The sequence below is a fragment of the Somniosus microcephalus genome, chromosome 7 (genome assembly GCF_052327205.1).
Source record: "Somniosus microcephalus isolate GS21.2 chromosome 7, FLI_Smic_1.0, whole genome shotgun sequence".
Taxonomy (NCBI): Eukaryota; Metazoa; Chordata; class Chondrichthyes; order Squaliformes; family Somniosidae; genus Somniosus; species Somniosus microcephalus.
In genome coordinates this window covers 17649262-17672503 of record NC_140993.1, presented here as the reverse complement: position 1 = coordinate 17672503, position 23242 = coordinate 17649262, and the positions used below count along the sequence as shown (strand labels likewise).

The window sequence follows — 23242 nt, the reverse complement described above, 5'->3', positions numbered from 1 at the left end:
GGAAGCACCTTTCTGGTTTAACTTGGAAGCATGTTGCACATACTCAGGAGCTCTGTGCAACTTTCCTGAGAAAAAATTGCCAAGCAAAGCCTTTGAGACAGTTTGAGATCTGAGGTAAAAACTTTAAGGAAGGTGTTACACCAACAGCCTGCATTTATACAGCGCCTTTAACGTAGCGAAAACCTCCCGAGGCGATTCACAGGAGCGATTATCAGACAAAGGAATTTGACACCGAGCCACATAAGGAGATATTAGGGCAGGTGACCGAAAGCTTGGTCAAAGAGGCAGGATTTAAGGAGCGTCTTAAAGGAGGAGAGAGGCGGAGAGGTTTAGGGAGGGAATTCCAGAGCTTAGGGCCCAGGCAGCTGAAGGCACGGCCGCCAACTGTGGAGCGATGAAAATCGGGGATGCGCAAAAGGCTAGAATTGGAGGAGCGCAGGTATCTAGGAGGGTTGTGGGGCTGGAGAAGGTTACAGAGATAGGGAGGGGCGAGGCCATGGAGGGATTTGAAAACAAGGATGAGAATTTTAATGGTGGAGCGATGGAAATCAGGAATGCGTAAGAGACCAGAATTGGAGGATTGTTTTTTTAATACAGTATGGGCAAATGTAAAGTGCTGCACATTGGAAGGAAAACGTGGTTCTGCCAACCTATGCAAACAAGGTGTCAAGACACAAAAGACAACTTAATTGGTAAATTTAATCATGTTATTGTGAAACGTCATTTTTTGAATATTTAATTCTGTTAAAAACATATTTTCGAGATTATAAATTTCAGTCACTTGACAAAATGGCGGTGGATCTTTTTTCCCAAAAAGTATTTTGATTTCATTGGCTCATCAACAAACTGTGACTGGGTTAATGTTTACATTGAAAGGCCCCATTATAATTGTTTACACAGAAAATGTAAATGCCAAATGTTGACATACAAACATTACTAAAAATTGTTGAAATAGGTAGTTATGTTTGTGCTCGGGAAGCGCGTGCATACAAAAAAGGCTTTTAATAATATGTTGGTGTGCAAATATGTGATTTCCTGAGACAAACGTTACTTTATTACAGGCCTCTCATACTCCATTGGACAAGGGGATCATAATATAATGGGTACATAATGGTCATGGTACTGAATTAGTCTCTTCTCTTCTTAGGCAATCCCTCGGAGCCGAGGATGACTTGCTTCCACATTAAAAATGAGTTCTCAGGTGACTGATGAGTCCAATGCGGGACCTACAGTCTCTGTCACAGGTGGGGCAGACGGTGGTTGAAGGGGTGGGTGGGTGGGGTGCTTGGGTTGGCGTGCGCTCCTTGCGCTGCCTGCGCTTGGCTTCCGCTTGCTCCCGGCGAAGAGAGTCGAGGTGTTCGGCGTGTTCCCGGATGCTTCTTTAATTAGTAACTAGATATTGGCGCACAATTTGCGGTCAGCGGCAATGCAAAGGCGCTTGCTGCCGGCCCCGAAGAAAGCCGCCCAGAAAGATCTCGCCATCTATGTGGCGAGAAGTTTGCCTTTTATGACGTTCAGTTGATTTTAGCGCTCTGTAGTGGGAATTCCCCAGCGCGATCTGCTGTGACGTCAACAAGCTTTCTAAGCAGCCAATCACGATGCAGAATTCTCACAGACCAGGAACCAGGAAATGAGAACCTGCTGTTATCCCGACTTTTAAAAAATGTTACAAGGAGCGGAACAAAAACTGGGACTCTTACAAAAAAAAATTGTTTTAAGTTTTTTTAAATTGTATTTTTTATCATAATGGAGAAATTTGACACTCCACAAATATAAAAATTAGCTTTTCAGGGCCATAGCGTTTGTTTAGCAGTCAATACACTATTAAACCCCCAGTTACACTATTCCTACATTACAACAGTGACTACACTTCAAAAAGTACAATGCAACACCTGCCCTTATACCTCCGCCCTTCCCACTGTCCAGGGCCCCAAACACCCCTTCCAGGTGAAACAGCGATTTACTTGTACTTCTTGCAATCTAGTATACTATATTCGCTGCTCACGATGTGGTCTCCTCTACATTGGGGAGACCAAACGCAGATTGTGTGACCGCTTTGCGGAACACCTCCGTTCAGTCCGTAAGGGTGACCCTGAGCTTCCGGTCACCTGTCATTTTAATTCTCCGCCCCATTCCCACTCGGACCTCACCGTCCTCGGCCTCTTGCATTGTTCCACGGAAGCTCAGCGTAAGCTCGAGGAACAGCACCTCATCTTCCGATTAGGCACTTTACAACCTTCCGGACTCAATATCGAGTTCAGATCATAACCTCGGCTCCTATCATATTTATATATTTTTTATCCACACTTTTGGTTTGTGCTTTTTCTTTTTTTTCTCTCCCACATGGCAGCTGCCTTTCATTCTGCCAGCGCATTTCACACTTCATCTAGAGCTATCTTTTGTTTCTTAATCTGTCCTATTACCATCTCGTCTCGCCTTGAATATCTCTTAATGTCTCTTCACCTCCCACAGACCTTCCCTTTTGTTCTTTCATCCCCTCCCCCATTTCCCAGCCCCCAAACTGCTTTTTAATCTGTTTCATTTCCTGCTTTTTTCTCAGTCCTGACGAAGGGTTTCGACCTGAAACGTTAACTCTGTTTCTCTCTCCACGGATGCTGCCTGGCCTGTTGAGTTTTTCCAGCTTTTTCTGTTGTTATTTCAAAAAGTACTTCATTGGCTGTAAAGCGCTTTGGGACATCCGGTGGTCATGAAAGGCGCTATATAAATGCAAGTCTTTCTTTCTTATTCCAACAAGACTTTACATTTAACGGGGTATTTAAGAGCGAGATTACCGCGCAAAAGCCCAAGTTTTCGTCAGTTTCACTCATTTCTCTGATTGGCGGCTGTGGTCACGGCGCAGCCAGTGAATGACTGACCGTAACTTCAGGATTTCCGCGTTAGGATGCGCAAGTGCTAAATCCTGAAGTTGCGGTTAGTTTCAAAGGGATAATAACGGCGAACACTGTTTGTTCGCTGTTATCACCCACTGGAAATTCCAGCCCATTATGTTTTCAAACCCTACCATAGCAAATTGTGAAATTGAAAGAAAGAAAGTCTTGCATTTCTATAGCGCCTTACATGACCACCGAACGTCCCAAAGCGCTTTACAGCCAATGAAGTACTTTTGAAGCGTAGTCACTGTTGTAATGTAGGAAATGCGGCAGACAATTTGTGCACAGCGAGATCCCACAAACAGCAATGTGATAATGACCAGATAATCTATTTGAGTGATGTTGATTGAGGGATAAACATTGGCCAGGACACCGGGGAGAACTCCCCTGCTCTTATTCAAAATAGTGGCCGTGGAATCTTTTACATCCACCTGAGAGAGCAGACAGGGCCTCGGTTTAACGTCTCATCCGAAAGACAGCACCTCCGACAGTGCAGCACTCCCTCAGAACTGCACTGGGAGTGTCAGCCTAGATTTTTGTGCTCAAGTCTCTGAATAAACCTGGTTTCCTACATTACAACAGTGACTACACGTTCTTTCTATCTTTCTTTTCAATTTGTGGGTTAGCACCAGAAAAGTTGACCATGAAAGAGGCTGGATTCACTGAATTCTTTTAGGGGCGGGCGCCTACCTTCTCTGGCCGATGTGTGATTGCAGTCCCACAGTATATGACTGACTCTTAATAAGAACATAAGAAATAGCTGCAGGAGTAGGCCATTCGGCCCTTTGAGCCTGCTCCACCATTCAATGAGATCATGGCTGATCTTCTGCCTCAACTTCATTCACCGGCCCTATCGCCATATCGCTAGATGCCCTTACTAGTCAGAAATCTATCGACTTCTGTTTTCAATATACCCAATGACTGAGCCTCCACAACCCTCTGGGGTAGAAAATTCCAAAGATTCGCCACGCTGTGTGTGAAGAATTTTTTTCTCATCTCAGTCCTGAATGGCCGACCCTTTATCCTGAGGCTGTGGCCCCTGGTTCTAGACTCCCCAGCCAAGGGAAACATTCTCCCAGCATCCACCCTATCAAGCCCTATAATAATTTTGTATGCTTCAATGAGATCCCCTCTCATTCTTCTTAATTCAAGAAAGCAGGGACAGGATGACGTAATAAAGACTCACTACACACTTGGTTGTACATAAAGCAAGGCTTTAATCGACTTGTAACAAAACATGGAGGTCTAGTTAGTAGTCACTAGCTTCCTGTTTCCAGACTATCTCTGCCCAAGTTGGGCCCGCGCCTGAGTATTTATACTCCTCGGGCGGCGCCCTCAGCTGGCCGTTCAGTAGTACTTCCTGAGTTACTTCTTGTAGAAGTTGTGATTTATGACACAGGGTACTGAATTTGGATGATCAGCCATGATCTCATTAAATGGCGGAACAGGTTCAAGGGGCTGAATGGCCGACTCCTGCTCCTATCTTCTATGTATCTATGTAAGAGAATACAGGCCTAGTTTACTCAATCTCTTCTTATACGACAGTCCCGCCATCCCAGGAATCAATCTTGTGAACCTTCGTTGCACTCCCTTTATTGCAAGTATATCTTTCCTTAGGTAGGGAGACCAAAATTGTACATAGTGCTCCAGGTGTGGTCTCACCAATGCCCTGGAGTGGGCCTTTGGCGTAGCGGTAGCATCCCCGCTGCTGGGCTAGAAGGTGTAGGGTTTTGAACCCCGCTTCAGACAGTCCCGGCAAGTGGAGTCGGAGCTCCGGCTCTAAATTCTGGGTTGACATCCAGCGGGATACTTGCGTCCGTGGGTGTGGGTGCCCCCCCCCCCCTCGTATGGGTTGTGGAAGCCCGTAAAACCCTCCCGCCATAGGACTAACCACCCTAATGGCTGGTATGAAGATGGTTACGGTCACGGAAGGAACGTTAACACGGCCAGAAATCCTTCCACCACTTCATACAGTTCCCCAAAGGGAACAGTGTGAAGACACGTACGACGACGACCAATGCCCTATATAATTGGAAATTGGAGTAAGACTTCTTTACTCCTGTACTCAAATCCGCTTGTAATGAAGGCCAGCATACCATTTGCCTTCCTAATGGCTTGCTGCACCTGCACATTCACTTTCAGTGACTCATGTACCAGGACACCCAGTAGGGTAGCTAAGGATAGGCAATAAATGTGACCTTATCAATTAATGGCACTGTAGAACACCAACATTTTGAATTTTTTTGACTCAGGAAGATGGGAACCTTTTAAAAAATGGTATTTTCTCGTCTATTTCTTCAGTGTATCAGTATATTTTCAGTAGAGAGGCGGAGAGCTTTAAAGAAGACCTCAGGACATTCCAAAGTGCTTTTCCGGCAATGAAGTACTTTTGAAGTGTAGTCACTGTTGTAATTGGGTTCAGAATTGGATTTTATAAATTTCAGCCATTCTGCACCTCTTGTCAAATGCTCAGGTGTACAAATTTTTTTTTTCCAGTTTTAAAATTCTCATCCTTGTTTTAAAATCCCTCCATGGCCTTGCCCCCCTCCCTATCTCTAACCTCCTCAAGCCCTACAACCCTCCGAGATATCTGCGCTCCTCCAAACCTGGCCTCTTGCGCATCCACGATTTCAATCGCTCCACCATTGTCGGCCGTGCCTTCTGCTGCCTAGGCCCTGAATGCTGGAATTCCCTCCCCAAACTGTGTTAGCTGTGCTCAGTGGGTAGCACACTCGGCTCTGAGGTCAGGAGGTTGTGGGTTCAAGTCCCATCCCAGGGACTTGAGCACAAAAGTCTAGGTTGACACTCTAGTACTGAGGGAGCGCTGCACTGTCAGAGGTGCTGCGTTTTGGATGAGATGTTAAACCGAGGTCCCGTCTGCTCTCTCGGGTGGATGTAAAAGATCCTATAGCACTATTTCAAAGAACAGCAGGGGAGTTCTCCCTGGTGTCCTGGGCCAATATTTATCTTTCAATCAACATCACTAAAAACAGATTATCTGGTCATTATCACATTGCTGGTTGTGGGAGCTTGCTGTGTGCAAATTGGCTGCTGTGTTTCCCACATGACAACAGTGACTCCACTTCAAAATAGTACTTCATTGGCTGGAAAGTGCTTTGGGACGTCTGGTGGTCCTGAAAGGTGCTATAGAAATGGAAGTCTTTCTTTCTTTTAAACCTCCTCGTGTCTCTACCTCTCTCTCCTCCTTTAAGACGCCCCTTAAAACCTACCTCCCCTGTCCTAATATGCAAGTTGTTGTTTTCTCTTCCCCCCCCCACCCCCCCCCCTGGAAAATGATAACATATTGTGGGGTATGATTCTGCAAGCACCAGAGCCAGTGCCAGTACCTCAACTGAGGAGTCACTCCTCATTGATGAACCCAGACAGTGAATGTCCACAGGCCCTTCGAGTAGTCGAGCATAGGGATGGGAAGAAAAATTGGGCCCGATTTTGCTGTCAAAGTAACAATGAGGCTAATGGTGCTCGCCGTTATTTAAGAGTAAATGGTACAGCAACTTCAGATGCGCAGGGTTAAATGTGGAAATCCACAAGTTGCCATTAGCTTCGCGAAAACGACACCTCACCCTTAGCCTCACTGGGGTTTTTTTAGGAGCTTGCTGTATTTGTCCATTAAATGCCCGTTAAACTCGCTACAGAAAGATAAGTCTTGTCGTTACAACCATAAGTACCCTTTTAACGATGAGTTGATTGTTACTGACTGCCAAGCAACCTCTCGAGCACAGGAAATCAACTATTTACAAGTGTGGAGTCTCATTCCTTCAGCTTTTGAGTTTTTCAGGCAGATTTTTAAAATGTTAAATTTTACATTTTATTTTCTTACTTTTCCCTTCTGTCTCTTTTTTCCCCTCTTGATTCCGTCTTTCCCTCTCTTTATTTCTTGCATTGAATTCACCTACTTTAATTCACCTTCCTTCTTAGTTCCTTCCGCTGTTTACTTCCCAATCCTTCAATGTAACACCATTATTTAAGAAGGGTGGTAGAGAGAAAACGGGGAATTATAGACCGGTAAGTCTGACATCGGTAGTAGGGAAAATGCTACAGTCCATTATAAAAGTTGTAATAGCAGAGCACTTGGAAAACAGTGACAGGATCGGACAAAGTCAACATGGATTTACAAAAGGTAAATCATGCTTGGCTAATCTACTGGAATTTTTTGAGGATGTAACTGGTAGAATAGATAAGGGAGAACCAGTGGATGTGGTGTATTTGGACTTTCAGAAGGCTTTCGATTAAGTCCCGCATAAGAGACTAGCGTGCAAAGTTAAAGCACATGGGATTGGGGGTAAGGTACTGACTTGGATAGAAAACTGGTTGGCAGGCAGGAAGCAAAGAGTTGGAATAAACGGGTCTTTTTCCAAGTGGAAGGCAGTGACAAGTGGGGTACCGCGGGGATCGGTGCTAGGACCCCAGTTATTTACAATATATATTAATGATCTAGACGAGGGAACTAGATGTAATATCTCCAAGTTTGCAGATGACACAAAGCTGGGTGGGCGTGTGTGCTGTGAGGAGGATGCAGAGAAGCTCCAGTATGATTTGGACAAGTTGGGCGATTGGGCAGATGCATGGCAGATGCAGTATAATGTGGATAAATGCGAGGTTATCCACTTTGGTGGCAAAAACAGGAAGGCAGATTATTATCTGAGCGGCAATAGATTGGGAAAAGGGGAAGTGCAACGAGACCTGGGTGTCCTTGTGCACCAGTCGCTGAAGGTAAGCATGCAGGTGCAGCAGGCGGTTAAGAAGGCAAATGGTATGCTGGCCTTCATAGCGAGAGGATTCGAGTACAGGAGCAAGGATGTCTTGCTGCAGTTGTACAGGGCCTTGGTGAGACCACACCTTGAGTATTGTGTGCAGTTTTGGTCGCCTTATCTGAGGAAGGATGTTCTTGCCATGGAGGGAGTGCAGCGAAGATTCACCAGACTGATACCTGGGATGGCAGGACTGACGTATGAAGAGAGATTGGGTCGATTAGGCCTATATTCGCTAGAGTTTAGAAGAATGAGAGGGGATCTCATTGAAACTTATAAAATTTTAACAGGACTAGACAGACTAGATGCAGGAAGGCTGTTCCCGATGGCGGGGGAATCCAAAATCAGGGGTCACAGTCTAAGGGTGAGGGGTAAGCCATTTATGACTGAGATGAGGAATTTCTTCATCCAGAGAGTGGTGAACCTATGGAATTCTCTACCACAGAAGACAGTTGAGGCCAATTCATTAAATATATTCAAGAAGGAGTTAGATATATTTCTTAAGGCTAAGGGGATCAAGGGATATGGAGAGAAAGCAGGGACAGGGTACTGAATTGGGATGATCAGCCATGACCGTATTGAATGGCGGAGCAGGCTCGAGGGGCCAAATGGCCTACTCCTGCTCCTATCTTCTATGTTTCTATGTTTCAATCTCGTTGGTTAAGGAGATACACAGTTGCTTGCCCTGTTCACTCAGGTCCCAAATGCCTTGTTGAGCCATTATCATCTCGCGCTTTCAGCAAACTTGTAGGTATTAGTTCTGTGAAATTGGGAAAATAGAGGGATTTCTGTCCAACTTGCCATTAGAACTAACTAATGCAAGTCAATGGTTAGCAGCCTTGAAGTAATTGCGATTCAACATTACAATGACAATAATCTCAGAAAGTGATGGCCTAGTAGTTAAAAGCACCACACAACAAAAGAGAAGACTAGGGGGTGGCCTGGCAGACATCTTGAAGATCATGATAGGGTTTGACAGGGTAGACGTAGAGAAGATGTTTCCACTTGCGGATGAGACGTTAAACTGAGGCCCCTGTTTGCCCTCTCAGGTAAACATGCTCTGCTTAATATTCTCTCTCTTTGATCCCTATCCTTTCCATCCTGAGCTACTGAGACAACAACAACAACTTGCATTTATATAGCGTCTTTAACATAGTAAAACGTCTCGAGGCGCTTCACAGGAGCGATTATCAAACAAAATTTGGCACATAAGGAGATATTAGGATAGGTGACCAAAAGCTTGGTCAAAGAGGTAGGTTTTAAGGAACCTCTTCAAGGAGGAGAGAGAAGTAGAGAGGCGGAGAGGTTTAGGGAGGGAATTCCAGAACTTAGTTCCTTGGCAGCTGAAGAAGAGAAGTAGAGAGACGGAGAAGGTTTAATAAAGAAGGCCTTGCATTTATATAGCGACTTTCACGACCTCAGGACATCCCAAAGCGCTTTACAGCCAATGAAGTACTTTTGAAGTGTAGTCACTGTGGTAATGTCGGAAGGGATTTAGGGAGGGATTTCCAGAGTTTGGGGCCTAAGCAGCTGAAGGCACGGCCGCCAATGGTGGAGCGGTGATGATCGGGGATGCGCAAAAGAGTTTCATTGCTATTCGGCCCAACAGGTCCATGCCGGTGTTTAAGCTCCACTCGAGCTTCCTCCCACCTCTCTTCATCTCCCTCTATCAGCATATCCTTCTACTCTATTCTTGACAACATCATGTCAAGTAGGGCTTCTGGTGCAGAATATCTAATGTTATGTTAGGCGGGTATTCTGCAGTATCTGTTTGATTTACTGGAGGGGATAACCTTTACAAAACCTTTCCTCAGAAGATTAAATGGACACAGTCCATGATAAAAATGGATTGTATGTGGCTTGTGGATAGAATGGGCTCACAGGACTGAATGTTGCTTTTCAATCTATGATTTGTTGTATTTTTGTATTCATCAGTCTCCCCCATACTTTGCTCTGTTCTCGCAGTCTCTTTAATCAGTTCAATAAGATCATGGCTGATCCTTGACCTCAACTCCACTTTCCCAGCTGATTCCCATATCCCTTGATTCCCCTAGAATCCAAAAATTTATCAATCTCAGCCTTGAATAGACTCAACGACTCAGCATCTACAGCCCTCTAGGATAGAGAATTCCAAAGATTCACAACCCTCTGAGTGACGAAATGTCTCCTCTCAGTCCGAAATGGCTGGTCCCTTATCCCGAGACTCTGCCTCCTAGTTCTAGACTCTGAATGATGTGTCTATCCTCCATAATCTGCTTGTATAACACCCAATGTGATCAATTTTTCTCTTGCTCTGTGCAGAATGGTCTGCTCCTCTCTTTGATCAGGGATCTGTTTCTCAGCACTCGGAGATCTGATTCTCTCTTCAGGGATCTCCTGTCTTGCTTGGTGTCATCTGTGGCTCAGTGAGTAGCACCCTTGCCTCTGAGTCAGAAGGTTGTACGTTCAAGTCCCACTCCAAAGTATGAGCACAAAAATCTAGGCTGACACTCCCTGTGCAGGGCTGAGGGAGTGCTGCACTGTCAGAGGTGCTGTCTTTTGGATGAGGTGTTAAACCGAGGCCCCGTCTGCTCTCTCAGGTGGACATAATAGATCCCATAGCACTATTCCAAAGAAGAGCAGTGGAGTTCTCCCCGGTGTCCTGGCCAATAATTTATCCCTCAACCAACACCACTGAAAATAGATTATCCGACCATTATCACATTGCTGTTTGTGGGACCTTTCTGTGTGCAAATTGGCTGCCGCGTTTCCTACATTACAACAGTGACTACACTTCAAAAGTACTTAATTGGCTATAAAGCGCTTCGGGACATCCTGAGGTCGTGAAAGGCGCTATAGAAATGCAAGTCTTCCTTTCTCTGCGAGTGCTCTGGGATCTCTCCCTGCGCTCAGCGACGTTTTCTGTTTACACTCAGTGGCCTGTTTCTTTCTCTCTCCCAGCTGTCAGTGATCTGTTCATCCCTTCTTTCTGATGCAGCTGAAAGTGCTCCCCCACCCCAAACCCCTGCTCCGAATAGGGGACCAGATTCAGTTAAAACTGATCAACAAACTCCAGAAGAGAACATTTTAAAAGAACCTTCTTTAAAACACAAAAGCGGAAAAAATCATGACTTTCAACAACTACGCAAACATTGTAATTTTAAAAAAAAATTTCACCACAAGCATAAAATATATATATTGTGGAGCCAGAGTAACTATAAGATCTAAGTGGTGTTAATATCGGAACCCAGGGTATTTGGTTTATTGGTCACCCGGAGCTCAGGTAAGTCTATCTGAGGAGAAGCACTCACCACATTTGCTGGCTCCATTTCTCTCCTCCAGTCTGGAGCTTGGCCTGTTGCTATCCTGTAGCTGGGTTTGTGTGCTGCTTGAACAACCCATCGAGCCTGCTCCAAAAAACAGTCTGTAACACAGCAACAACAAAAAATCCACCGGGGGGGGAAAAAAATCAGTCCAAAGGATTCAGGTTGGCAACAAAAAGTAAATTAAACTTCAAGAAGAAGGCACTGGGTGTTCCCTCTGTCTCTCTCTCTCTCTCGCACGCTCACTCTGCACTGCACCTGGGAGAGCAAGCAGCAAGTGGGAATTGCTCGCCAGCTCGGGGCAAGGCGGTGAATCAACTAACTTGTTTTCTTAAAAGCCGGACAACTTTATCCCCCATTAACCTTGTTTCCGCTCCAGTGAAGACACAGCGATGTGCACTGTGTTGTGATCGGTTGCCATATGAGCAGGGTGTAATCCGCCTGACTAAAGATGGATTGATTTACATTGCTCTGAGTGATAATGGACCGTGAGGGAAAGAGCCACAGAATAGGAAAGGCAGCCCAGTCCCTGGTCGGGATTTTACTTACGATGCTCCCGTGTCCCCTCTTTAGTTTTAACAATATCCTGTGTTCTGTCAGAATCAAAGACCTTCCATACGGTTACTCCTTGGTTCCATAGGGGACATGATTAAAAGAAGACAGTCTTGCATTTCTATAGCGCCTTCCATGGCCAGCAGATGTCCCAAAGCGCTTTGCAGCCAATGAAGTACTTCTGAAGTGTAGTCACTGTTGTAATGTAGGAAACTCGGCAGCCAATTTGCAAACAGCAATGTGATAATGACCAGATAATCTGCTTTTTTTTTGTGACGTTGATTGAGGGATAAATATTGGCCCAGGACACCATGAAGAACTCCCCTGCTCTTCTTCAAAATAGTGGCTGTGGGATCGTTTACATCCACCTGAGAGAACAGACAGGGCCTCGGTTTAACGTCTCATCCAAAAGACAGCACCTCCGACAGTGCAGCACTCCCTCAGCACTGCACCGGGAGTGTCAGCCTAGATTTTTGCACTCAAGTCTCTGGAGTGGGACTTGAACCCACAACCATTCTGACCCAGAGGCGAGAGTGCTACCCACTGAGCCACAGCTGTCGATGATAGAGGTGATGTTTTTACTTGTGGAGGTGTCCAAAACTATGGGCCATAAATATAAGGGGTGAAACTTTGCTGAAACAATAAAGGTATCTGAATGACGCATGGCGTTATTAGCGCTCAAATCGGCCGGCAACTTGTGGTGAGGCGGCGATACTCGGTGAATGGTGAATCGCCACAAATCGCTAGACGATTAGCACCCTCCACCTCCCTGTGATTTTAAATAAACAGTCACTAATAAATCCAATAGGGAATTCAGGAGAAACTTCTTTACCCAGAGAGCGGTGAGAATGTGGAACTCGCTACCACAGGGAGTGGTTGAGGCGAATAGTATAGATGCATTTAAGGGGAGGCTGGATAAGCACATGAGGGAGAAGGGAATGGAAAGATATGTTGATGGGGTGAGGAGGCTCGTGTGGAGCATAAACACCGGCATAGACCTGTTGGGCCGAACGGCCTGTTACTGTGCCATAAAATTCTATGTAATTCTGTGTAAATAATATGTAAGTATTGTGTGCTTCTTAATTGTTTGTTATTCACAAGACAAGCACATAATCGAGACTGACCGTGCAGTTCTGAGGGAACACTGCAGTGTCGGAGGGGCAGTACTGAGGGAGCGCCGCACTGTCAGTGGGGCAGTACTGAGGGAGCGCCGCACTGTCGGAGGGGCAGTACTGAGGGAACACTGCAGTGTCAGAGGGGCAGTACTGAGGGAACACTGCAGTGTCAGAGGGGCAGTACTGAGGGAACACTGCAGTGTCAGAGGGGCAGTACTGAGGGAACACTGCAGTGTCAGAGGGGCAGTACTGAGGGAACACTGCACTGTCGGAGGGGCAGTTCTGAGGGAGCGCCGCACTGTCAGTGGGACAGTACTGAGGGAGCGCCGCACTGTCAGTGGGGCAGTACTGAGGGAGCGCCGCACTGTCGGAGGGGCAGTACTGAGGAAGCGCTGCACAGTCGGTGGGGCAGTACTGAGGGAACACTGCAGTGTCAGAGGGGCAGTACTGAGGGAACACTGCACTGTCGGAGGGGCAGTACTGAGGGAGCGCCGCACTGTGGGAGGGGCAGTGCTGCACTGTCGGAGGGGCAGTACTGAGGGAGCGCCGCACTGTGGGAGGGGCAGTACTGAGGGAGCGCTGCACTGTGGGAGGGGCAGTACTGAGGGAGCGCCAGAGGGGCAGTACTGAGGGAGTACTGCACTGTGGGAGGGGCAGTACTGAGGGAGTGCCGCACTGTTGGAGGGGCAGTACTGAGGGAACGCCGCACCGTCGGAGGGGCAGTACTGAGGGAGCACCGCACCGTCGGAGGGGCAGTACTGAGGGAGCGCAGTACTGAGGGAGCGCCGCACCGTCGGAGGGGCAGTACTGAGGGAGTACTGCACTGTGGGAGGGGCAGTACTGAGGGAGCGCCGCACTGTCGGAGGGGCAGTACTGAGAGAGTGCCACACTGTCGGTGGGGCAGTACTGAGGGAACACTGCAGTGTCGGAGGGGCAGTACTGAGGGAGTGCCGCACTGTCGGTGGGGCAGTACTGAGGGAATACTGCACTGTCGGAGGGGCAGTGCTGAGGGAGCGCCGCACTCTGGGAGGGGCAGTACTGAGGGAACACTGCACTGTGGGAGGGGCAGTACTGAGAGAGTACTGCACTGTGGGAGGGGCAGTACTGAGGGAGTACTGCACTGTCGGAGGGGCAGTACTGAGGGAGCACTGCACTGTCGGAGGGGCAGTACTGAGGCAGCGCTGCACTGTCGGAGGGGCAGTACTAAGGGAGCACGGCACTGTCGGAGGGGCAGTACAGAGGGAGCGCGGCACTGTCGGAGGGGCAGTACTGAGGGAGTGCTGCACAGTCAAAGGAGCAGTACTGAGGGAGTGCTGCACTGTCAGAGGGGCAGTACTGAGGGAGAGCCGCACTGTGGGAGGGGCAGTACTGAGGGAGCGCCGCACTGTCGGAGGGGCAGTACTGAGTGAGTGCCGCACTGTCGGAGGGGCAGTACTGAGGGAGCGCCACACTGCCGGAGGGGCAGTACTGAGGGAGTGCTGCACTATCGGTGGGGCGGTACTGAGGGAATGCTGCACTGTCGGAGGGGCAGTACTGAGGGAACGCAGCATTGTTGGAGCGGCAGTACTGAGGGAACGCTATACTGTTGGAGGGGCAGTACTGAGTGAGCACTGCACTGTCGGAGGGGCAGTACTGAGGGAGCGCTGCACTGTTGGAGGGGCAGTACTAAGGGAGTGCTACGCTGTCAGGTGGGGCAGTACTGAGGGAATGCTGCACTGTCGGAGGAGCAGTGCTAATGGACTGTTACTTCAAACATGCAGAGGGTGAAATTCGACTTGGGCTGAAATGCAAAACGGGTGGTATTGCATCAGTCGCCTGTTATACGCTCCACCTGATATTCAGTCCGATCGAGGTCAGCGGAATTCAATACCAGACGAGGAGTCTAACGGGTGGTAGTTGCAATACCACTAGTTTTGTAGCCCCACTCAAGTCGAATTTCACCCCCGCAGTCTTTGGAGTGAGACATTAAACTGTGGCCCCATCTACCCTGGTCAGGTTTGTAAAGTCCGCGCCTCAATAATACACGGACTTCGGGAGAACAGTTTAACAGGTACTTTACTGAACAAGAGGCAGCTTGAAACTGAAACTACAGAAGCCTGCTAGGGCCTTTTATACAGGGGTGGTCACTGCCGGTACTGCAGTCTAAGACCAGTTATTCCCTTAAAGGTACATACACAACAATTCCTCCCCTTTTAGATAAACAGTACATAACATTCATTTAACAACTAAATAATAACTAATTACAATTACAATTTTCTCAGTAATATATACATCAACGGAAATAGTCATTTATAAGTTCAGTCTTTGAGGAGGCTTCCTGATCCGGACTGGATAGCGCCTTTCTCGAGTATCCTGTTCTGGCGGTGGAGTCAATTCTGGCTCATTGTCATTGGTTGGTTCGTCAGCTTCCAATACCCCTACTTCTGAGGTAGACGCAATCTGTACTTCGGGCTCATTACCAGGTGCACATGTTTGTGGTACAGGTTTGGCTTGTTCCTGTGACTCTAGAATCTAATCAGCATGGCATCTCACGATGCTCTCTCCAACGTCCACTGTGTACATTAGTGGTCCCTGCTGTGTGCATATCATGCCTGGCTGCCATTTTTCTGTTCGGTAGTCGCGGGCCAAGACTGGTTGCCCTATCTTGAAGCTCCTGGTTGGCTTCTCATTTATGTGCTGGAACTGCTTATCCTCAACATCTCATCTTATGTTTGGTTTGAGCAAATCCAAGCGACATCTTAGTCTCCGGTTGAAAAACAGTACGGCTGGAGTTTGGTTGGTTACTGCATGTGTCGCATTCCGGTAAGCAAACAGGAAGTTATCCACCTTGTGTTGCAGTGGTATGTCGTCATTATACATTGCCTTTATGGCCTTTTTAAAGGTCTGAACAAACCTCTCAGCCAATCCATTTGTGGCTGGATGATATGGGGCAGATGCGTAATGTTTCACCCCATTATTCTTCAGGAACCTCCGGAAATCCTCAGACACAAACTGTGGGCCATTGTCGGAACAGATCTGTTCTGTCAACCCATTCCTGGCGAAGATGGTCCTTAGGACTGCAATAGTTTTCTCCGTGGTGGTGGAGGACATTTTAATGACCTCTGGCCATTTCGAATGGGTGTCCACAGCGATTAGAAACATTGAGTCCATAAATGGACCAGCGAAATCAATGTGTACCCGTTGCCATGGAGATGAGGGCCACTCCCATGGATGTAGCGGGGCCTGTGGTGGAGCGTTTTGGACCTTCTAGCATCCTGTGCATCTCTTGGTCATATCCTCGATTTCTTTATTGATTCCCGGCCACCACACAAACGCCCTGGCTAGGCTCTTCATTTTTACCCCTCCCAGATGACCCTCGTGAAGCTCATTGAGTACTCTATCTCTCAACTTGGGTGGAATTACCACTCGGGATCCACACATCAAGGTTCCCCGGCACACTGACAGCTGTTCCCTCCTTGGCGAGAATGCTGGCAACAGTGAGTCGCCATATGCTGGCCATCCCTTCACCGTCAAATCATAGACCCGAGAGAGTGTCGGGTCATTTCGGGTTTCCTTCTCAATACTTGCGTTTGTAACAGGCAAACATTCGACTATGGTCGCATGGAATATCTCCACAGGGTCCACTGCAGGTGCTTCTTCCACCGTAGGCAACGGTAGGCGCGACAGCCCATCGGCGTTTCCTTGTACTCTATGTCATACTGATGTGCCCCTAGAAAAAGTGACCATCTTTGCAGCCGTTGCGCCATCATCACCGGAACGCCCTTCTTTGGGTTAAAGATTGAGACCAGGGGTTGATGATCAGTCAGTAGGGCGAATTTCTGCCCGTGCAGATAGTGATTGAACTTCTTCACCCCCCACACCAGGCTGAGGGCCTCCCTGTCAATCTGGGCGTAGTTACGCTCGGCTGAGGTTAGCGAGCGCGATGCAAAGGCTATTGGCCTCTCTGAATCGTCACGGAATTTGTGTGACAGCACTGCTCCAATGCCGTAAGGTGACGCATCACATGCCAACCGAATCGGTAGTGTTGGGTTGTAGTGGGCCAATACTGCTTTTGAAGTGATTTGGCATTTACATTCCTGAAAGGCACGCTTACACTCATCACTCCATTTCCATGTTACACCAGTTTGAAGGAGGGCGTTCAGTGGGTGCAGAATTGTAGATAAATTCGGCAAGAACTTATGGTAGTAGTTCACCAACCCGAGGAACGACCTCAGTTGCGACACATTTTCTGGTGCTGGAGCCTTGACTGCAGCCTCAATCTTGTCCGGCGACTTATGCAACCCTTCCTCATCAATCATGTGGCCACAATACGAGATTTGTCTCCTGAAGAACTCGCATTTGGGACGGTTGGCTCGTAGCCCATATTCCTGCAATCTCGTGAGCACCTGTTCCAGGTTGGCAAGGTGTTCATTGTCATTTTCGCCCATAACCAGGATGTCGTCCAAATAACACTGGGTCCCCGGGATCCCTTGCAGGACTTGTTCCATTGCCCTCTGCCACATAGCCGGGGCCGATGCTACCCCAAATACCAGTCGATTGTACTGGTAAAGGCCTTTGTGAGTGTTTATCGTGAGGTATTTCCTAGATGCTTCTTCCACCTCCATTTGTAGATACGCTTGAGCCAGGTCAATCTTTGTAAAACGTTTCCCTCCAGATAGTGAGGCGAAAATATCTCCTATCCGCGGAAGCGGATACTGTACTGTGTGCAGGACTGGGTTCACAGCCACCTTGAAGTCCCCACAGATGCGAACCTTCCTTGGCTCCCCAGGCGTGCTGCTCAATGCTTTCTTCATTACAGGAACAATGGGTGTGGCCAACTCACTCCAGTCCACCTTAGACAGCACCCCTGAACGCGCCAGACTCTCCAGTTCAGCTTCCACAGCTGGGCGTATCGCGTATGGCACCGGTCTGGCCTTGAAAAATTTTGGGGTTGCGTTATCCTCAATCTTTATGGTTGCCTTTACTCCTTTTAGAGTCCCAAGTCCTTGTTGGAACACCTCTTCCGCGTCAGATAGAATTTGTGACAGACGTCCAGGTGCGACGTCATCATCTTTTTTGTCAGTCACAGTTAGTGCCAGAATGGAATGCTAATCCAATTGTAACTTCGGATCCATTCACGTCCCAATAATGGTCGTCCTCCATCTCGTAGTATATACATGTATAGTTTCTGTGTTTCCTTTCCGTTATATTCAACTGGCACCCTTATTTTTCCTCTGGGGTAGACCTTTTGCCCCGTGTATGTCTTCAATACAATGGACGTGTCCTTTAAGGGTATGTGTGAGAATAGCCGCTCATAGTCTCATCGATTCATGACAGTTAGGGCTGATCCTGTGTCCAATTCCATTTTCACTGGGGACCCTGCTATCATGAGGGTGACCCAAATGGTTCGGTGACCTTCTTTTGCAATCACGTTGTGTAACTTTAAACAACTTAGTCGTCTGCTCCCGGAGTCCTTTTCACTCTCCTGATCTTCTGAACTACTATCTGTCAGTTTCTTTACTTTCCTGTACTGTTCCTTAGTAGTTCTTGTCATGTTGGTCTTCTTTCCCGACCTGCAGACTCTTGCTATATGTCTCATTTTCCCGCATTGCCTGCATATTTTGTCTTTAAACCAGCAGTCCTTCTGCTCATGGGTTGTTCTGCCGCAGTGATAGCACTTTTCGGCTCCATACGCCATTTCGTTAGTGCTGTATTCTTGTGGTTTCTGTTGTATTTCCGCAGCTCCCCGTGCTGCTGCTTCGTAGGATACTGCCACGCTGAAAGCCTGTTCTAGCGTCAGGTCCTTTTTTGAAAGAAGTCGTTTCTGGGTTCCTTCACTCTGGAGCCCGCAGACAAACTTATCCCGTAAGGTGTCTGCCAGTCCTGCTCCGAACTGGCAGTGCTTCGATAACTTGCGTAGTTCCGTAAGATAGTCAGCATTGCTCTCATCTTTGTGCTGGTTTCTTTTATGGAACTTGAATCTTTCTGCTATCAGCAGTGGTGTAGGGCTTAGGTGTTCCTGTAAGATATGAACAATCTCCTCAAAACTTTTCTCCATTGGTTTAGCTGGGGTAATTAAATTCCGCAATAGGCCGTACGTATTCGCACCCATCAGATTTAATAATACCGACGCCCTCTTTCCATCGGCCACCTCATTTGCCTTGCAGTACACTTCGATTCTTTCTACATACGTGGTCCAGTCTTCTACCTCGTTGTCGAAAGCAGTGATACTGCCACTTTTCGGCATCTTGGGCGATTTAAAATGGCGCCTCCCGCGCTTTTGCTTCTTCCCCAATGGAATAAAATGGCGCCTCCCGCGCTTTTGCTTCTTCCCCTTACTGCCACGCTGCTCCTAGCGTTCTACGGGGTAATGGCGGCGACCTGCAGCTTCGGCGCGCCTCGCTTTCCTTCCCCCCCCGTTTAGTTTCTCTCCACTGTCCTGTTCTCGAGCACCGACCGCGCCCTGTGCGCTCCACCCTCTCTTGTTTTCTTTTCCCGGCGATGCTGCGCGGCCCGATTTGTAGAGCCGCTCGATCGAGCTTGAGCCCGCCGCAGTCCGGAAGGGTCAGCGCGCTACCTGCTACCAGCACGATTCGCTGGAACCACAGTCTCTCCCGCAATTCTCCAAACACCGATGGATTCTTTGGGCGGTTGCCCTCGGTCGACGCCCGTTGCTCAGACTACGACCTTCCAGGACCTTCCTTTCAGGCGAGATCCCCGTGAGATGATGCCACACTGCAGGTGAGTTCGAACTTACTCGTCGCCACTGTAAAGTCCGCGCCTCAATAATACACGGACTTCGGGAGAACAGTTTAACAGGTACTTTACTGAACAAGAGGCAGCTTGAAACTGAAACTACAGAAGCCTGCTAGGGCCTTTTATACAGTGGTGGTCACTGCCGGTACTGCAGTCTAAGACCAGTTATTCCCTTAAAGGTACATACACAACAAGGTTGTATGTAAAAGATCCCACAGCACTATTCAAAGAAGAGCAGGGGAGGTCTGGTGTCCTCGCCAATATTTATCCCTCAACCAACATCACTAAAAACAGATTATAGATTGGTATACAGCAAGGTCCCACAAACAGCAATGTGATAATGACCAGATAATCTGTTTTAATGATGTTGATTGAGGGATAAATATTGGCCAAGACACCGGGGTGAACTCCCTTACTCTTCTTCGAACATTGCTGTGGGATATGTTACATCCACCTGCAAGTGTAGACAGGACCTCAGTTTAACATCATATCCAAAAGAATTTTGATAATATGAAAAAGTAGTTTGACATTTTCCTTTTTGTAATATGCAGCAAGCACATTGCATGTCAAGTATTTTGTCAAGCCCATTCCATTATTTTTGTTCCTCAGACCTTAAAGAAAAATGACAGGGTGTGGGATAAACGGTTTGACCACATTAACTTCTGAGCACTTTCATTATCTTCCAACAAAGGTTGTCACTTTTAATATCGCAGCCGAGGAGAGATGAATGTGGCAGACACCCTGTTTTTCACACTACGTTGTCAGTGTAAATCAATTGAGATCTGTTGTAACTGATTATGATTAATGTGCTATGACAAGAGAGACACATAACTATTATGATTGAATTAACAAGGATGAATAATTAATGGCACAAAGCCAACTACCTCAACTGCATATTGTTAACAGAAATAGTTGGCCTTTGAAAACTAGAAATGCCTAACAATTTCAAAGACTTGCATTTCCATAGCGCCTTTCACAACCTCAGGACGCCCCAAAGTGCTTTACAGCCAATGAAGTACTTTTTGAAGTCACTGTTGTAATGTAGGAAACACGGCAGCCAATTTGCGCACAGCAAGCTCCCACAAACAGCAATGTGATAATGGCCAGATCATCTGTTTTAGTGAAGTTGGTTGAGGATAACTCCCCTGCTCTTCTGCAAAATAGTGGCCGTGGGATCTTTTATCTCCACCTGAGAGGGCAGACGGGGCCTCGGTTTAATGTCTCCATCTGTAAGATGGCATGTCCGACAGTGCAGCTGGAAAATCAGGCAGATCTTAGTACTGCCCCTCCGACAGTGCAGCGCTCCCTCAGTACTGCCCCTCCGACAGTGCAGCGCTCCCTCAGTACTGCCCCTCCGACAGTGCAGCGCTCCCTCAGTACTGCCCCTGCAACAGTGCAGCACTCCCTCAGTACTGCCCCTGCGACAGTGCAGCGCTCCCTCAGTACTGCCCCTCCGACAGTGCAGTGCTCCCTCAGTACTGCCCCTGCAACAGTGCAGCACTCCCTCAGTACTGCCCCTCCGACAGTGCAGTGCTCCCTCAGTACTGCCCCTCCGACAGTGCAGCACTCCCTCAGTACTGCCCCTGCAACAGTGCAGCACTCCCTCAGTACTGCCCCTGCGACAGTGCAGCGCTCCCTCAGTACTGCCCCTGCGACAGTGCAGCGTTCCCTCAGTACTGCTCCTCTGACAGTGAGGCGCTCCCTCAGTACTGCCCCTGCGACAGTGCAGCGCTCCCTCAGTACTGCACCCACGACAGTGCAGCGCTCCCTCAGTACTGCCCCTGCGACAGTGCAGCACTCCCTCAGTACTGCCCCTGCGACAGTGCAGCGTTCCCTCAGTACTGCTCCTCTGACAGTGAGGCGCTCCCTCAGTACTGCCCCTGCGACAGTGCAGCGCTCCCTCAGTACTGCCCCTGCGACAGTGCAGCACTCCCTCAGTACTGCCCCTGCGACAGTGCAGCGTTCCCTCAGTACTGCTCCTCTGACAGTGAGGCGCTCCCTCAGTACTGCCCCTGCGACAGTGAGGCGCTCCCTCAGTACTGCCCCTGCGACAGTGCAGCGCTCCCTCAGTACTGCCCCTGCAACAGTGCAGCGCTCCCTCAGTACTTGCAGAAGTTGAAAGTTCCGCTCGTGGAGGTTTCATCCTGTGAGACATGTGTATCTTGCATAAGTATCATTTGAAAGTGTGGTAACTCGAAACTGGACTCAAAGCACTTGTGTTGAAAATTGAAATAGGAACATAGGAACAGGAGTAGGCCATTCAGCCCCTCGAGCCTGTTCCTCCATTCAATTAGATCGTGGCTGATCTGTATCCTGTACTGCTCAATCTGTATTTTAGATCTAAAAGCCTTTGGTCAAGATGAGTCATACTTTGAGTGGATGGGATATTATAAATACTAATTGAGTGATCAGCAATGTTGTTTGCAACCAGTGTGTCAATAGTATTTCAGTATTAGGGAGGATGTTCCAGCGCCTGTTAATTAACTGCTGGGAGCTTACAGTCAATTGTCTTCAAACTTGCTGAGGAAAAAAAGCCACTATAAATTGTGGTTTAGGAAAGGTCTTATAGAGCAAGGCATCATTGTTGCTTTGATAGTAAATATTATATATTATACAGTGTATTAAATATTATATTAATAGTCAGACGGTTGTGGGTTTAAGTCCCACTCCAGAGACTTAAGCGCAATAATCTAGGCTGACACTCCCAGTGCAGTACTGAGGGAGCGCGGTGCTGTTGGAGGTGCCGTCTTTCGGATGAGACATTAAACCAAGGCCCTGTCTGCTCTCTCAGATGGACGTAAAAGATCCCATGGCCACTATTTTGAAGAAGAGCAGGGGAGTTATCCCCAGTGTCCTAGCCAATATTTATTTCTCAATCAACATCACTAAAAAAAAACAGATTATCTGGTCACTATCACATTGCTGTTTGTGGGAGCTTGCTGAGCGCAAATTGGCTGCCGCGTTTCCTACATTACAACAGTGACTGCACTTCACAAAGTACTCCATTGGTTGTAAAGCGCTTTGGGATGTCTTGAGGTCATGAAATGCAAGTCTTTCTTTTTTCTTTTTATATAATGAAGCTTTATGGTCGATACCATAGTCAAGACATGGCTTGGACTTCAAACACTTCTAACACAAGTACCTTCTAGTGCTCTTCCATTAATGGGCCAGAAATTAGGATCGGGTGCTTGCCGCGCATGCAATTTAACAGGCCATTATGAGTAGAGCTCTGGAAACCGCACGTATATATGGATCACCAGAGACTGTCCGCTCAAGAGTTTGTCAAGAGAAGCCAGAAGAACTACAAACTCTTATAAACAGTCAACACATGCAGTTGCAGTGTATATTGATGATTGGACCGGATAGCATCTTGCTTATGACTTTGCTTCTGTGAATCACTTTATTTGTAAATCCATCCAGGCAGTAATGTACCTTGTATAAAATGGTCTAGTGCTGTGAATATTTTTTGATGTCCAAATAGACAGAAGCAGTGGGCATCCTAATTATTCTCCATTAATTAACGTACTTCATTGCCTGTGAAGTGCTTTGGGGCATCTTGAGGTTGTGAAAGGTGCCATATAAAGGCAAGGGGAGATTAAATCTCTGAGGGGAGATTTAATCGAGGTGTATAAAATACTGAGGGGCCTAGATAGAGTGGATAGGAAGGACCTATTTCCCTTAGCAGAGAGGTCAGTAACCAGGGGGCAGAGATTTAAAGTAATTGGTAGAAGGATTGGAGGGGAGTTGAGGAGAACTTTTTACACCCAGAGGGTGGTGGGGGTTTGGAATTCATAAGAACATAAGAAATAGGAGCAGGAGTAGGCCATTTGGCCCCTCGAGCCTGCTCCGCCATTCAATAAGATCATGGCTGATCT

At 47.7% G+C, this 23242-nt stretch overlaps 1 protein-coding gene across 1 annotated transcript in view; it reads right to left on the bottom strand.

Annotated features, from left to right (window-relative positions):
• The window catches only part of LOC147114538 (uncharacterized), a 41208-nt gene extending 29890 nt beyond the window's left edge, over positions 1-11318 (bottom strand). The window contains exon 1 of the mRNA XM_085992278.1: positions 10954-11318. Coding sequence (XP_085848404.1) covers positions 10954-11044 — 91 coding nt within the window. The 5' untranslated portion in view covers positions 11045-11318. The remainder of the gene's footprint in view (positions 1-10953) is intronic.
• Positions 11319-23242: the final 11924 nt, after the last annotated feature.